The following is a 17,065-nucleotide window of genomic DNA, read 5'->3' on the forward strand; positions in this document are numbered from 1 at the left end:
TGAAATATCATTTTCTGTTTATATTGCCATTTTAGTAATGAGCCTGCTTCCATTCCCTCTACACATTTACCCTATATACCCATTTAAGGAAGTTACTTCATAGTCCCTGTGTCGTCTGTGCGGTGCAAAAATAGTCCTTGTGTTTATTAGGCCAGCTGTCTGTACCTTTCAGGGTCAGAAAGCTCCATTTTTGTAGAGCTGATTTGATGAAGTGTTTACATGCCTAACTTGATGCATGGAAGGCAAGGTGAATTGGTGCCATATGGATTTGTAGGTCCAGATCTGGTTTGGTTAAAACTGCTGTCTTTATTTGGACTATACTATGTACCTGTCTAATCATGACTTTAAAATATCCCTTTGTTTATAATTGCTATTTAATTTCAGTAATGACACCTGCTTCCATCATTCCTACACAATGTCTACGTAACATAAATATATGACAGCGTTTTTGTTTCTTTTTATAACTGAGTGGTGAAGAAATATTTTATCAACCACAACATTCAAAAATTTTAAAACAAAACTGCAAGATATTCAGTGTTTAATTACATCAAACAAATATATCAGAGCACAACAATATCACTAATAAACAACATTTTAATATGTAAATCAGAATTTGTAAATGATGAACTTATTTTAGGAGTCTAAGTCAATGAAAAGAAATGCAAGATACTAACTTGTTATCTTCTAAAGCTTGTACACATGGTGATGAAGGGAAAAAGTTATTTAGGTAATTAATTTTGCTTGGCTTTGCTAAAGGCAATCAGGAATAAATAAAAACAGTGTCTGGAAGCTCAATACATTCATATATGAACAGTCTATGAGTGGTTTATGACTAGGGTGATGTTTTTAGTGGAGAAAACTTACAAGAGTTGAAATATGAATTGGTGAAACAGTGATGAATTAAAAAAGACAATACCAAAAACAACAGCAATTACAAATTTGCAAAAGATATCTAGCGTAAAATGAGACCAAATTATGTCCAATTAGAATTTTAAAAGTTTCCATTAGGAGACTAACCTATACACAATCAAATGATAAATATTTGATGTGAAAATATACATTTATATAGTTTAATGGTAAGAGATGATTTTCAGGGAATGAAATTCTCACTAACTTTTTCGAATATCTTACAAGAGTTAATAATAAGAGTTATCAGTAGTACATTAACACACTTTTTCATATTCACACAAATGCAAATTTGAGAAAAACCTCAAACACAATAGTTGACATGAAACATTTAAATATTTAGAGCTGTTTCAAACAGTCATCAATCTCTGATATTTTATCTTTCAGGGCTTGCCATTGATCTATACTGAGGCTAATACCTGTTGAATTAAAAATATATTATATACCCTATTTAAAAAATGAACATAATTCAGAAAAACAAAAATAAGCGTTTTTTAAAAAAACATCCACAAGTAAGAACATGAAAATAAATTGTTAATATTATTTCTAAGGAGCAGAGACGTAATTAATTCAATGTGTGGGGGAGAAGGAAGGGGAGCTAAAATTATACAATTCAAGGACATTTTTTAAAAAATTGAAACATTGAAACGCACGTTTTTTTTTAAAACAATAGGCCCATAATAAATTATGGAAACCAAACTGTAGTCTAATAATTTTATTATTATTATGCCCAATTAATCTCCTAATAACCTATTTTCACCTTTGTCAAACCTCTAACTATGTAGCCTTTGTTTAATATAGAAATAATAGCTCAAAATACCTATGTTGACATATTTTTAAATAACAGCACTTGTAAAATAGAAGACAACTATGTTTGCATAGTCATGTAGGTACATTATAATCTTCAACATTAGTATTTTAAACCTGACATTTCCATTTTTTCCCCCATTGGTTTACATCACTACAAACAGAGATGTAACAACTATGTTTTTTTGGCATAGTACATCTCTAAATGGTGTTAAAACATCAGTTGCACCCTTTTTTCTTACCAAACCTACATTCAGATATTACTTACCTTTTTTTCCGGGCCGTAGTTCTCCATCTTTTTCATAATATTCTCTGATTCCTACCATTGCTTTGCCTCTGAACTCACTCACTGTGGCATACCTCATCTTAGCTAGCTGTAACATAATGATGAGAATTATTTGTTCAGACTTAACCAAGAACTAAGGCATTTTATGTTCTTATTGAGTACAGTACTCTTCCAGCACTGCATGCTGCTCAGATAAACTGTATAATTAATATATATATACAAACAAACCTGAAACATAAATTCTCCACCTGATCCTTTAGTTGGACCATCTTTTTTCTCTTCACTGCTTTTAGCTGCGCTCTTTCCTTTGGTTTCTTTGGTTGCTTCTTTTTTCTCTGGCTTCTTTTTCTTTGGCTTAGGCTGGAAAAAAATAATTCTGATAATACTAGAGACATAAGGATAGGATAGATGGATATTTAAAAAAAAAGCTCTGAAAAAGCTAAGAACAATGTAAAAAAAAGTCTAATGTGGACTATAAAATATTTATTTAAACATATTTTCGCTGAGATGTTAAGTGATAATGAAAAACCATCTAAGTATGGACGAGTTGCAGGAAGATGAACAGTAATTATAACATTGGCAGTATAGTGGCAGTATATTTTGCTAGTATTCTCCAACATATCATTGGTCACAACTCAAAGCATAATTGTGATTTTCAACTGTCTAGAACAGCAATACAGACAAAAAACCCTTCCAGCTGGCAGTTATATAAAACACCATGTTATTCAAGGGTACACTGTATGGTAAAACCTTTAAATACCTCAGAATCACCACTTCCTGAGTCTGACTCTGAAGAGCTGAGATATTCTTTAGATTTAGGCATCTCAACTTCTTGCTAGCGTTTTCTTCAAGATACTGGTAATGAAACTAGGCAAATCTGAAAAATAAATTAACATTATTTGTATATGGATGGCTTATTAAGTTTTCTGAAGAGTCTGTAGTTACACAACCCGTGGGGTGCAGTGGTTCATTGAATGTAGTAGCCCACTGTGTCCATAGTGTAGAGTGCTCTTTTAAATGTATATAGATGCCATACCAGGAAGCCGGGGCATACAAATCCTGGGGCTTCTATTGCTGCCCGTTGCAGCTTGTCAGTTGAATCAAGTAGAACAACTGACCTCCTGTGTAGGACACCAACCAATTTTCTTTTGGTGTATAATGGGCATCCCTCTCCATTCCTGACCCTAGCCTGATGCACCTTGGCCACGAAATCGTGATTGTTGTAGCACATCCAGGAACTTTCGTGAAATTGATGTGTATAAATCAGTCTTCTTGACGGTAACTAACCGTAAAAAAAACTAATCTAACTCAGGCCCGTGTATACCTAAAGCCTGCTTAAAGCAAATTACATAATCTAAGAATAAAATGCATCCACTAGTCAAACATCATCTCCAATAATAAAGTACTAGGAGCGATGGAAATTTGTTTTTCACCAGATGTGCGAGAAAAAAAGTTATAAATAAAATAAGTAGGTATATCAGTGGTGTATGTTCTTTTTTAAAAAAAAATTCTTGATCTAGTGACAAAAAATTTTTAATATTAAAAAATCTTAACATCGCCACTCCTATGATCGTCTGTTCTCGGTTCGACAGGTCATTGTGAGTTCTCATAAAGAGATTATTTAGACTATATTTAGATCAATATTTAAAATAAATTCTAAGCATTGTCGCCAGCTTTTTGCCTTCTTACGCTTTCTTGTCTGATCAAGAAAAATACTGCAGTTTGAGGGGTCACAGTCAGTGCATAAAAAACTTGCTTGGGGTCAACAGTGTGAGTTCATTAATCTTGTCAGTGGGAGAAATATTCAGCCAAATCGTTAATGTATGCCTGATACCTTCCACCTTTAAAACTTTGTATAGTTGTAGAAAGCGTGGCGTAGAAGTTAATTCAAAAAGATATTTAAACAATGAAAAATAAATAATAGGCAGCGATAATAGCCCTAATACAAAATTTCTTTCCAACAACACAAGATACAAACAATGTTTGTGGCGGCAGCGCCTCGAGCAAGGTGATGTTCAAAGGCGATGTATCAGACAGCTTCGCAGAAAGAAGTTTAAGCCATGAAATTGTCACGTGACCAGCGGTTCTCGTACCCTTCTTTTGTTACCATTTTGTAATAAATACCCCTCGCCATTTCACGTCTCGCAATTTACCAATTATTACTTTTTAGTACCAACACCCTGCCTTTATCATAGATCTAGATCTACTTGATGTGATGATAATTGACAATTGAAGCTTAGCTAGCTGACACTATGCATATTAAATTATTCTATATTTATTAATATTAGGGGGGGGGGCCTTTTTTAGTATTTAGGCCTAATAAATTTAGGCCGATTCTAGTCGGAATAAGATACGCATGCGATACGCATGCGCAATGGAGAGAAACTACGACTTAGCGGCGATGTTTTCGATGGTACTGCGCATGTGTGTGTTTACAACCGCAGAACCCTAATACCAACCCTAATCCTATCCTTAACCCTATCCTATCCCTAACAATAATCCTATCCCTAACCCTAGCCCGGTAATCTATCGTTTTGGGTACGTAAAATCGCCCGCGGCTATTTATGTACGAAAACGTTACCTCATTGTCAAGGCTTTAATAGAAGTATATTGTCATACTTTTGTGTCAAATATTCTTGATAAATGAATAATAAACCTAAATCAATGGCTAAATATATCGATATAGGCCAGAAATTAACTTTAAACAGCAGTGTATGAGATCAAGATTTGCTATAGAAACAGCAGCCATTTGTAAAATAGAGTGGCTTCCCCCTGAATCTGGCGCTAAAAGCTTATAAAAATAAAACTTAGACAAGATGGCTGCTATAGTAAATGAGCATGGTTGCATCTGTTGGAAACATCGCTAGTCTTCATTTATTACGGAATAGTTTTAATTCAATTGTTTAAAAACAGGTACATAAATGAATCAAGGAAACATTTTTGAATTTTTTAAAACATAAATCCTCCTCAAAATGTGAAATAATTATTAAAATTTAAGGAGTCACCTGTTTTTCCCATTACAAATCGCGGGCGATTTTACGTACCCAAAACGATAGATTACCCCCTAGCCCTAATCCTAGCCCTAAACTAATCCTATCCCTAACCCTAATCCTAACCCTCATTCTAGCCCTAACCCTAGCCATAGGTCACTGCGCATGCGCAGAACTATCTTTTGCCGAAAAATCTTATTCCGAGTAGACACTTCGATAAATTTAATATTTATTTCATTAAAAAAAATTAAAATAGGCCCTATTTTATAGGGCCTATAAAATTTATTAAAAAGAAAGCAATAGGCCTAGGCCTATTTTTTTTTAATTTTCTTATTTTCAGTGTGTTTAAAAGCTCATTATTACCACTAGGGATTTTGGTAAAAAAGCACTAATCATCATATAAAAATAAAAATTACATATTCTTGTAGAGCTCAACAAAATGAAAACAAAACAAAAAAGATTTTCTGTCTAGCTCAAATAGTTTTTTTTTTGCGAATTTTTTTGTGAGGGGTGGAATCCCCTTACTTTTGCATTGGCCAATTGTGACAAGTCATGGTATACCTGAATAAATTGAGCATAGTTATTTTAATTGCAGTTGTATTGTGTTCATATTTGCAGAGTTTAGCTAGAATGATATATAGAACTTGTAAATGCTGTTAAAATGAATAAAAATAATACAGAACTTATATTTTTGTGTTGGCTTCCTCCCATAACCCCAAAAAACTGTGTGCTGCGCAAATATGAAAATGTTTCTAAAGCCATATTTTATATAAATACAGCAAATGAAAGAACTACAAAGTTTGAAATCTAAAGTAAATGACTTGAACACTGTTATGTGCATATAATATTATAATTGCCTCATTATTTTGGGCAGGTGAAGTAGAGTCCATCTTTAAGCCAATTTGTTATAAAACTGCTGCGCAAATATGAAAATGTTTCTAAAGCAATATTTTATATAAATACAGTGAATGAAAGAACTACATAGTCAGAAATCTAAATGACTTGAACACTGTAATGTGTATGTAACTGCCTTGTTATTTTGGGCAGGTGAAGTAGAGCCCATATAAGCCATTTTGTAATAAGTGAAATGAAGTTATCAGATCAATGTTTTTATGTGTGAATTGTGTGTGTATGGATTCTGATTTTCAGCATATAACTATATCTAAGGGTAAGTAGAACTTGAATACTTAAAATTACAGTTAGCACAATGTTTGTATAGCAACAGACAGGTAACCTAGATCTAGGTCTGACTCTTGTCAGTCTAGTCTGACAAAATTGGATTTTAGGAAAAACATTCTGCAAAACTAGAACTAGAGCTGAAAAAATTAAAGATGGGTATGTAAATATATTTTGAGATAAAAAATTAGGAGATTTGTTTGCACATTCCATAAGAATGCTGTTGTTAGTTGATCAAACTTAAAGGCCGGAAGATCGGGATGAAAAAATATAACAATGGTGGCAACGCGACCTACATACAGTGACCACCTCTAAACGAGTATATCTAATGTCAGAGTCAAAATATCCAAAAACAAATATCATTTCCACATATATAAGATATGTCTGCTCAGTAATCTTCACTCATCTAGAATAACCTTTTAAAAAATCGTGATTCCAACGTATTTGAAACTAGCCTTCATACAGGGGGAAGACCAAAGCAGAGACAGCGTGCAATCAGATCGCTAAGCCATCAAAACAATGGGAAAACCATTCTACTTTTCATTTAACATTAGGAAATGACCTTTTAAACTTAATTAATTACCATAAATTAAAAACTTATTAGTATGCAAAACCAAATCTCGTGCGCCCGGTATCAGAAAGTAATGGGCGATTTCGGGTCATGTTTTTACCGCGATCTCGGCCGATACCGACAACCCTATTACCACTATCTAATTATAGAGGGTTTTTATGATCTAGATCTAGAGGATCTAGTCTATTTCTAATTTTATTTATTTTTTCTGCGAGACCCATGGGCCATAGCCTACCGTAAAATCCCGCGAATAGTCAGGTTAGTACTTTACAGCGTAGGCTTAGATCTGTTTCTCCGAGATATAAATTATGAATAAAAATTAATTCGCCTTTTTAATAAAAATAAACTAATATAATTATTATTATTCTTAATTTTGCGTTAAAGACTTTTTATATATCTTGCTAATGTCAGTGCATACAAGGTGGCCTGGATTCTAGATCTAGACTAGATCTAGGCTATATATTAAGTATTAAGTATAATATATTGTTTTTTACCTCTACTTTAGTAATTGCTCCCCCCCCCCGAATGAAGTCTACCGCCCCCCCCCCCCCCCGAAAGAAATCGAATTTATATAGAAAATATAATAATATATACTTTTACAAGTGTCCGCCCCCTCCCCCCTGAAAATTTCAAGTTTCCCCCCCCCCCCCTCGGGGGGAAGAAACACTGGCTAGATCTAATGGCATTCAAATTAACTTTTATATTTGTGTGCTTATAGTTCGTCCATGATTGACGACATGCTATTCTGGTCAATGTACCCCCTCCTCCTGATCGTCATAAAAAAGTCAGCGCCTCCGCCTAAACAGACGTCCAATACGTCATCACAAGAGAGTGGGGTTTGGACATGACGAGGTAGAAAACGAAGCTCAGTCGAACTGAAAAATATAGGACTATTGTCATTTTTCATTTATGAAACTACTTGAAAATTTTAAGTTTGCCTTGAAAATCAAATCTAGATCTAAATCATTTTGTATTTGTGTCACTCTTTCAAATAGCTTCACCAGCGGCGGCAAGTACCAAAAAAATCGAATTGGTGACGTCATGAATACACCGTTGTCGAATCACAGACATCGTACATATATATATATATATATATATATATATATATATAAACTAGCGTGTCCGTCCCCGCTCGTTGCCACGGTGTTAGAAGAAAGTACGAGGATAGCCCGGTGCAAATTACACCCTACCGGAGCTTCGGCGGACAAATCTGATTCAGTTTAGTGCACGACTATAATGCCTCGTTGTATCCATAGTCTATCGTACTTTTTAAAACGAACGTATGCGCCATTGCGCTCAAGGGAAAGCCCGGGGAGCCATATAGATTTCTAGCACCCTGCGGGTAGCGGAGGACGCGCCTGATTCTTTAGTATATAGACTTTAAAAAAAACGAACGTATGCGCCATATTGCTTACATTGAAGCCAGGGCGCTTCAGGACACGCAATCACATGATCGCCGGCGGCTGCACCTGTTGCAGTTTTACCGGTGACGGGGATTGCGTGACTCGAAGCGCCTCGGGCTCCTCTGTGAGCGCTATGGCGTCTACCATCGTTTTTTTTTTAAAAAGGCTATACATTAAAGACACTTCTTCTTCTTCTTCTTCGTTCTTAATTATTAGTGTTGAAGGGGATCGAGATTTATCTGCCAGTGGGTTTGAACTCGAGACTTATTAAAGACACGATAGGCAACAATAACCTTTTACCATATCGAATCAGACACATCCGCCGGCGCCACGGCAGGGGCAATTTGACGCCCTGGGCTCACCCATGAGCACTATGGCACCTACCTCTGTTTTAAAGTGTGCGATAGGCTATGGATACAATGGATTGCTATAGTCACTCACTAAATCGAATCAGGCGCGTCCTCCAGCGCGTCCTCCCTCTACATCCCTGACACCTGGGCTGTCGCCGAGGTGTGTTCCACCTCACTATTACGGAGAGTAAATAACGTACATTCAAGACTTTCACACACCACGCCCTGTCGCGTGCTAGGTAAACTTGTGCCCCGACAAAGATGATCCAAAAAATAAAGCGTCGAAAACAAGGACACACGTCTTAGAATATAGGATTGATAGCGAATTGACGAAACCCTTTTAAAATATTTCGACAGACTTTCTTCTAACACCGCGGCAACGAGCGGGGTCGGGCACGCTAGTTAGTAATATTATACGTGGTATCAAAAGAAATATAGAATCGCTGGTAACGATACTTCAAACAACTTTAAATCTGACTTAACAATCTATGACTAAAAGCGTTTAGTTTATCGTGATACTGCATGTCAAAAATATTTTTTTCTTGAAAATGTGCAGGTTTAAAGCCAAAATTCAAAAAAAGTTTATTTTGAGAAGATTTTGCTACAAATTATCTTTCCACTGATTCAATAAAGAGAGTGGATAATAATCGAGACACTCTCAGATTCGATTTGTTTTTTAAAAAATCTGCCTATATTGTAAGCCACTTTGCCGTTCACTTTTTTAAATCCTGAAAAATATATAGATCTATACATTTTTAAAAAGTATTCGCATTTCTATAATGCATTCTTGTGTTAGAAAGCTGAAAATGTCATTCTCTCCGAAAATTGCTATAAAATCACATTTATCAACAAAAATATTATATTTTTATGTAATCACTATGAATCAGTATGTAAGCTACTAAACTGTCGTAAACCTGGTCATCAGGCCAAATCTAGATCACTGAGCTGAGAGATATATCCTCCGTCGTGAGGGACTTGTTTTTTTATTACCCATTTTTATTTCATCAAGCCACAATGACTAGTAAGTATTTTTAATAAATCATCAAGATTCAAAAGCTTAAATATGAATGCCCTTAATAAAATCGTGATGCTTCATAATCTATTAAAGAATATAACTTAGACTATTCTACTTGCCTGTCACACAACACATCACAAAATATTTTCCCCCGTCTTGTTTGTGTGTAAAAATAAATGTAGGCCTATAGGCCAGTGTTTACCTTTAGAAAATGACTGTAGTAGAGAGGCGTTACCTTTTTTTCCTGAAAATAAGCGTGTTACTGTTAGTAGGGGACCAGTTAGTAGAGTCTATTATTAAATAATTATTAATTTATTATTGTTCCTATTTGGCCATATGATTTAGTTAGGCTCAGGTGGGGGTGGGATGTTATTTTGTTCTTATCAATTCTCATGGGGTCATGATAGTGTTGGTTGGCTATTGTTGACGTTAGCAGTAAATTTCAACAGTTAGAAATAAATATGGAAAGTTCAAACGTTTGAACTGATGGCTCAGCGGTCTGCTAAATCTTTTCTCTAGGTCGAACATGATCTAAAAAATAGGTTGTCTTATTACAATTTTTTAATTAAAATTTTCTGTCACTTATCATATATCATTACAAACCATATCACTTACTGGTTAATTTGAGATCAAATTTAAGGGTCTAGCTTAATTAGGGGCCGAGAAAACAAACAAAAACAAAATGACCTATTAACATCTTAAAATGCGAAACTCTTTTTCGCCATCAAAAGATATCAAAAAGTTACGTTGGTTTGTGTTTTCCATTCGTAGCATGATGTCATAGCAATTACGACAACATTGGGTATTTTAGTTACCAAAAAAAACCAAAACATTTTGTTAGAAATAAAACTTTATATTCATTATGTTTATTAAGGAAATATCAGACATATTTATTATAAATTCTATGTACAATGTACAATTTAAGACATTAGGCATTCCATGATGAATTGAACAATCAATACCCATGAAGATGACAATAAAATTAATATCCAAAACTAAAAATAGATCTGACAGAAATCTAGATCTAGTCCTTCTAACTGTAACGACAATACAGTATTATTAGGTAACATGATAAATAAACTTTTTTTTTAAGTTTAAAATTAAATACTCTATAATTAATATTCTCTTCTGTAGTAGCATTAGGTTAGGCGAAGTTTTTTTTTTTTTGTTTTTTTTTTTACCAGCTATGCGTAGTAAATCTACAGTCCTGTAAGCTTGCGTGAACTTAAAATGACCCTAAGTTGATTTACAATTTGCTTGGTTTATGAGGGGAGGGGTGGGATTGCCCACCGACGATCTCTACCAGCAATAGTTAATGCTGTGACGTATATATGGTAGGCCTGCTGAACTCACGGTGAACCCTCGACCGTATCAACATTTTTCTCCCGCAGACAAGAAAATGTAAGCAGTCGATCTCGCGAGCGATGCGAGCGACGATGTTTGGAAAATTTTGAATAATTATTTTATAAAATATTATTTCGTTCAAAAAATTTTTTTTTGAAAAAGAAAGAAAATAAAACCGCTCGTGGCATTTCCCATGTGAAACAATAAAATAAAGCACAACTGATTTACGTCGGATTCGAACTCGGAGATTCTAGGTCACCTACCGCACCGTTCTGTTTACTCTGCTACACACCACGATATATTGGAAAATAAAATATTAGACATTTTGTATCAAAAGATTGCTAAAACTAAAAGGAAATAATTACTACTTCATTTATTGATATCATTCTACGTAGTAACTGAGTAACTGCGTAAATTTTACACACAATACCTATATTTTTAACTAACACAACAGCATTAACGAGGTTGACCAAGTCTAAAAATAAAAAAAAAAAAGCCAGTAGGCCTAATTAGATCTAGCACAAAAAGGCTCGGAATGAGCATTGTTTAAAATACAATACTAAGGCCTAATTAAAAACTACATATAATTTCATATAAATGATACAGTCGGGTAGGCCACGAAGTATTAATATTAACAAGGTTAATGACCGGTCACGAATTATGTTCAATGAAACTAACAGTGCAGTCGGCCTACTTGGCTTGCAGTGAAGAAAAAAAATCAATATACTTATAAAATTACTAATACTTTAATACAATAATAATGCCCACAATTTCTGCACATGCTAAAACTGAATTATAATTAAAATACTAGACTTAACAGTGCATTCCGCAAAAAACAAAAATTAGTTGTTTCTATCTGACAACTAGCGTAACAATGGCGTAACGTTGCTAAAAATAGCAGCGGCATGGTATTTCTATGGGGAATTGAATTTAGGAACGAGGGAAGCAGCATCATTGTAATTAATCATGGTAAATATCTCAAATATATATTTATCTAGGAGCTGTCGAGCGCTGATGCCCGGAGGTCGGTCGTTTTTCGTTGCAGTTCAGTTCCTAATGAGAGTGCTCTATAAGAAATGCTTGTATTAATTATTACTACATATCTCGCAAATGTTTCTGGCATTTAAGCCATAGTATCCATTTCCTTAGCATTTCGCATTAAAATAGTGATGAGATATTGCTAGATTAGCAGTTTTTTCGTTTTTTGTATATAGGACCCCCCAAAAACACTTAAAATGCGAAAACTAAAAGAGCATGACGTTTCAGGGTCAGGTTCTGACTTCCGGTTTTGGTAAGGAGATCGACTACTAAAAAAGTAAAAATGGATATCAGGACTGCCCGATTATTTTCGTCTTAGCTTCTCAATGTTTACATACATAGGTTAAGTGTTTTATTTCAACGCCTAAGGTAGGTGTAGGTTAAAAAAAAATAATAGAATAGAATCTAGATCTACTAGGTCAGATGATATCATGATAGGCCTAGATCTAGCTAGATCAAACTGTTGTTTAGTAAATTATTTTTACCAATATCTAGGATGCTAGGTAGTAGATCTAAGCCAATAAGGCATAAGCCTATATATAAGAAGGTCTGTTTTTCAATTTGCTTGAATGGGGGGGGAGGGGGTCGAAGAGAAGTGATGACACTGACAATCTCAAATAGAACTTGTGTTCATTCTATAGACCTGCTGAACTCATAGGACCCTGCCGACCGTGGTGGGAAAACATAAGCAAGCAATCATGAGAGTGACGATGTTTGTAAATTTTATTTAAAAATTTCTAAAAATCAAAACCATAGTGACATTTTCAATATGAAAATAAAATTGTCCAAAGGCACTGATTTCCAGTTGTGCTAACCCCGGGTTCAAACTTGGAGCTCCAGAGTCATAATCTTCAGCTGCCGCACTGTTGGCTCTACCACTCCAAATGTTCTAGCAAATGAAATATTAAGCATTTTCAAATAAACAATGCTTCATTTTCTAACAGCAGGTCAAATTATATATATATATATCATAATTCCAAACATAATATAACATTTACTTATAAGTAGTATATTATCTATTACTGGACCTGAATTTGTATATATAGTTTATTAGTTATATATGTAGTTTATTAGTTATATATGTCCCAATGGGGACATATTACATAACAAGATTAATTAGCTTAGATCAACCAATCAGGTGTGAACTGATCTTGAACTCCACTAAGGGGCAAATAAATGTGATTTAGATTTAGTTTCACTTCGGGATTAATAGCTTTTTCTTCCTCTTTGTTCTAAATTGTGATGTTGGACCGGATTTCCTTCTACACAATAATACAATAAGTATTGCTTGTCAGCTTGTTATGCACCATATAGGCAGTTGACTCAGCTTTGCTATCTGGATTTGCTTCCATAGCCTTTGTCTACCTGAGAACAAACAACAAAGCAATAGTTGTTAAAGTTGTTTTTGGAGTTTTCTCTAGATGGGTTGCTGTCCCCAGCTATCTATCCCTATCTGTCCAGGGCAGTTTGAACTGAGGACTTTACCGTTAAGCAACCATGAGCTTTACCGTGATTTTTTTTAATCATAAATATTGGCTTTATAAGTATCTTAACCCACGAACTGTCAAGTGCAATGGTTCTGTGTTGTCAGCCGTTTTAAGAGTTTTTCATATGCCAGATAAAATTGTGTATTGAATGAAATCAGTGGCCCTTACGTCTATATATTTCCTGAAAGTACATTGAACACTAAACTTGATACACAAATAATTTGTTTTTATCTTGTGTATGTTGATAATGACTTTTACAGGAACAGTAAAATTTGACTACTCTGTTTACAAACCACCCTAAAACATGTCCAAACATTTATATATGCTGGAAGTCATTAGCATTTAGAAAATTAGTAGTTTTATAAACCACTGTTGAAAAGCGATTTTTGTTTGAGTGTTTTCATTCATGACTTTCACATTGGGCTCACTCAAAAAAGACATTAATTCACATTATAAAATCTAATTTTTCATTAAAAATATTCAATACTGAAACGAAGACCACAAATATAAAAGTCTAGTCATCTCTTTATTTTCTCACTGTAACTGTAACTAATCATTTTAAGAAGTTTTAAGGTTATTTTCTAATCAAGGGGGACCATCTGCAGCTTTAGACAGACATTTTCTAAGTAAAATTACTGAGAAAATGTTCTCTTCCTTTTTTAAAACAAAAATAAAAGCTCACGTACAAACAGAAAGTAATCCAATACCTGAAACGGTAAATTCATTTTTTAATAGTTACTTCCCCTAAACCAAAATATATTTATTCATTCACATTTCTAGTCGTGATTTTAATAATGGCGAAATAGGTGGGCCATAACACCACAGATAAATGGCAGTTATGACAGTTCGTGGGTTAACATTCTCTAAATAGGGTACTTAAAAGTAGAAAACATACTGAAAGTTTGACAAAGCCTATCACCATGTCTGCTTTAACAACTTGATTTCTGAGAACTCTAAGAATGAGCTTATTACATTTAAAAACTATTTTTGTTGTTACTATCATTTAGCTATATTTATTCAATTTTATCTATCCTTTTTTTTTTTTATAAAAAAAACTTACCATTTTAATTGTAAAGTTGAATTATTGATCATTTGATGGTGTACTAATTCTTTTTTCAAGGAGGCAATCAGCGTGAAAAAGCTAGAGAAAAAAGCTTGAAAAAGCAGAAGGAACAGGAAAAGAAAAAGCATTCTAATTTAAAAGATGGTAATAAGGGACTGTCACTTGAAGAGCGCAGACAACGGTAATCTTTAATGGATTATATAATTTTCATTTCATAATAGTTGTTTACACTTCTTTTCTTTGTTTTTGTATTATTGAATGGGATTACTCTCAACACAATAAAATATCATGTGTCAACATCTTATGGGCGATATAGCCTTTTGATTCCAACTTCAAGCTGTTTTTCTTTCTGGATTTACTTCCATGGCCTTTGACCACTCAAGAACAATCTACAAGACAGCAGATGTTTGATTTAGAAGTTGATTTTTCCTAGTTGAGGACACATCTGCCAGGGGTCAAACTTCTGGACTTGTATGACCATGCCTTCCTTGTCTTCTAATTAAATCTTTGAAGCAAGATCTTGACAGTCCTCACAATTATTCTATAAAACTAACTTTTCTTTTCAGTTAACACATTTTCTTCTACATTATTTAAATTAGCAAAAATGTATTTGTTTGCAATGGTTGTATTTAAGGAACTTGCTAATTTTAGGTCAGTATTTCATATATTTATGAAAAACTTTAAATACTTTTAATATTTAGATTTTAAATTTTTTTTCCAGTGATGCAGAAATAATGCGCCAGAAGCAAGATAAAAAAGTAGCTGACAGTGGTGCTGGCTCTAGTGGTGGCGCATCTGGTGGTGCAGCCAAATAACAAGATATATTAAAAAGATGATGGAATCAATTAGAACTGATCAGATACGTTTAAGATATGTTTGTTTTGTATCAGTTTTTATATGTTAACATTTTCATATCTGATCAGTTTGACTTTTTTTTTTTTTTTTTGAATCAGGGACTTATCTCCCAATTTTATTTCAGCATGTCTAAACATTTGTCCTGTAATAATTGTTTTCTTAACTATATGCCATTTTCTGTACATATGTGTATTTTCATGACTATATATGTTCCTCTTGGAAAACTACATCATCATCATAAAGACGTAATTGTGTATTTGATCTAAAGGGCAGTTGTCAGTTTAGCAGCATGCTTTATTGGATAATGCTAGCGTTAGCTTCCTGTTTATCAGAGAAACTTTAGACGTGATTGAATAAACTTAGATTGTGCAAGTTCTGGAACATGTATTTTATACTTGTTGCTCATCAATACAAGTCCAGCATTTGAAGCATACATTGTTTTTCAACTGATTTTTCTCAGATAAAAATTTATATTCTGTATAGTATCTAAATAATAAATATTCATTTCAATCATGATTTAATTGAACTGAATGCAATAGGTTTTTCCTCTGTGAAAAGTGATATTCTCTGTAAATTATTTGCAATCACGTCGCCTGTATATTATTAGGAAATGCTGTCAATTTTTGCCATTTTTGTATCGGACAGCATTCTGAACTGAGTTAAATCTTGAGCATGCATTCTTAAAAAAATAAACACATTTTAAAAAAGTTTTCTTTTTTTTTTAATGAGTTTTAAGAAATGTGATTCTTGGTCAGCATGCCATGCTGATAGGACTACTTGGATTCTAGAATTAGAATTAATCATAAACAAAAATATTTGTACCTATTGTTATAAATAGCAGATAGATTTATGAGTCCCTAAGTTGAAAGTGCTAGTATGAAGTTGTTTTAAGTATCCACTCAAATTTTTGGGAAACTAAGTACTAGTTTCATCACCCTTTAAATCCTCATGGCCACATACAAAATCTATTAGGCTTCTAGATTTAGTAGTAGTAGACTACATTTCAATGGGATTGTATAGTGACACCCAACTCATCAAACATGGCCATCTATTGTACTAAAACTATTGTCAGTTTGGAGACCTTAACATCTCCGACGATGTCACTGTGTCTAATATATATATATATATATAAGGGGAGGTTTCTGTTAAAAAATAAATTTAATTTCGGAAGGGCTGCGCCCCGGGAGGTTGCGAGTTTTCTCCAAATACGGTATTTATAAAAAATAAAAATCGGATGTGGTTCGATACCGATCATCCGAGTACCATGAAACTTTGGGGAGTAGATGAGAATACTTCCGCGTAAATAAAATTAAAATGTCTTATTTAGGATTGGTAACGCATTGATGAAACCCTCCTATTAAATTGTATTTCGTTAGACTTTCTTCTAACCCCGCGGCAACGCGAGGGGACAGACACGGTAGTTTTGTATATAACTGTGAAAAGTTAGTAAACAGGGTAAAACAGACTTTCCCATTTAAATTCGGGAGGGTTTTATATCACGATGTATGCGCATACCCCTCCCCCCCCCCCCCCCTTCCCACGGTTGACTGGTGTGATTAAAAAAAAGATAAGTTTTTGTGAGAAAACGAGTGACAGCTGCTTGAAATAAGATTGTGGTTCCAGACCGCAGTTTCATATTTCATCTGAATAGTTTATAAATAGCTCTCAGGGTCGATTTGCTTGATGGGAAAGTGCTTGATTGTGCTAGCAGAGTAAAAATAGCGCCAATGAACCAAGCGCGACAAAGGCTACGTGTAAACTGTGGCTAATCATT

At 34.1% G+C, this 17,065-nt stretch overlaps 2 protein-coding genes across 3 annotated transcripts; one reads left to right on the forward strand and one right to left on the reverse strand.

Annotated features, from left to right (window-relative positions):
- Nucleotides 1-521: 521 nt before the first annotated feature.
- LOC131954834 (activated RNA polymerase II transcriptional coactivator p15) lies at nucleotides 522-10,514 on the reverse strand. 2 transcript variants are annotated; one of them, XM_059318633.1, is made up of 6 exons: nucleotides 10,505-10,514; nucleotides 6,972-7,022; nucleotides 2,760-2,876; nucleotides 2,228-2,359; nucleotides 1,982-2,087; nucleotides 522-1,325 (listed from the first exon to the last, which is right to left on the reverse strand). In XM_059318633.1, the coding sequence occupies exons 3-6, from the start codon at nucleotides 2,820-2,822 to the stop codon at nucleotides 1,246-1,248; spliced, it is 381 nt and encodes a 126-aa protein (XP_059174616.1). In that variant the 5' UTR covers nucleotides 2,823-2,876; nucleotides 6,972-7,022; nucleotides 10,505-10,514; the 3' UTR covers nucleotides 522-1,245. The 2 variants fall into 2 exon arrangements, with proteins under 2 accessions (XP_059174616.1, XP_059174617.1); XM_059318634.1 differs by lacking the exons at nucleotides 6,972-7,022; nucleotides 10,505-10,514 and adding an exon at nucleotides 6,870-6,956.
- LOC131954835 (putative SERF-like protein) lies at nucleotides 9,397-16,001 on the forward strand. Its single transcript, XM_059318635.1, has 3 exons — nucleotides 9,397-9,510; nucleotides 14,494-14,617; nucleotides 15,158-16,001. Exons 1-3 carry the CDS (start codon nucleotides 9,504-9,506, stop codon nucleotides 15,249-15,251), a joined length of 225 nt encoding a protein of 74 aa, XP_059174618.1. The 5' UTR covers nucleotides 9,397-9,503; the 3' UTR covers nucleotides 15,252-16,001.
- The last annotated feature ends 1,064 nt before the right edge of the window (nucleotides 16,002-17,065 follow it).

Source organism: Physella acuta, unplaced genomic scaffold (assembly GCF_028476545.2).
Source record: "Physella acuta isolate Inbredline_101_S28 unplaced genomic scaffold, ASM2847654v3 ptg001034l, whole genome shotgun sequence".
In the NCBI taxonomy this organism is placed as follows: Eukaryota; Metazoa; Mollusca; class Gastropoda; family Physidae; genus Physella; species Physella acuta.

Coding starts and splice junctions, on each gene's coding strand:
- LOC131954834 (XM_059318633.1), bottom strand. CDS start 2,822: ATGCCTAAATCTAAAGAATATCTCAGCTCTTCAGAGTCAGACTCAGGA. Junction 2,360..2,759: donor CAGGAAGTGGTGATTCTGAG/GTATTTAAAGGT, acceptor ATTTTTTTCCAG/CCTAAGCCAAAGAAAAAGAA. Junction 2,088..2,227: donor GTGGAGAATTTATGTTTCAG/GTTTGTTTGTAT, acceptor ATTATGTTACAG/CTAGCTAAGATGAGGTATGC.
- LOC131954835 (XM_059318635.1), top strand. Junction 14,618..15,157: donor CTTGAAGAGCGCAGACAACG/GTAATCTTTAAT, acceptor TTTTTTTTCCAG/TGATGCAGAAATAATGCGCC.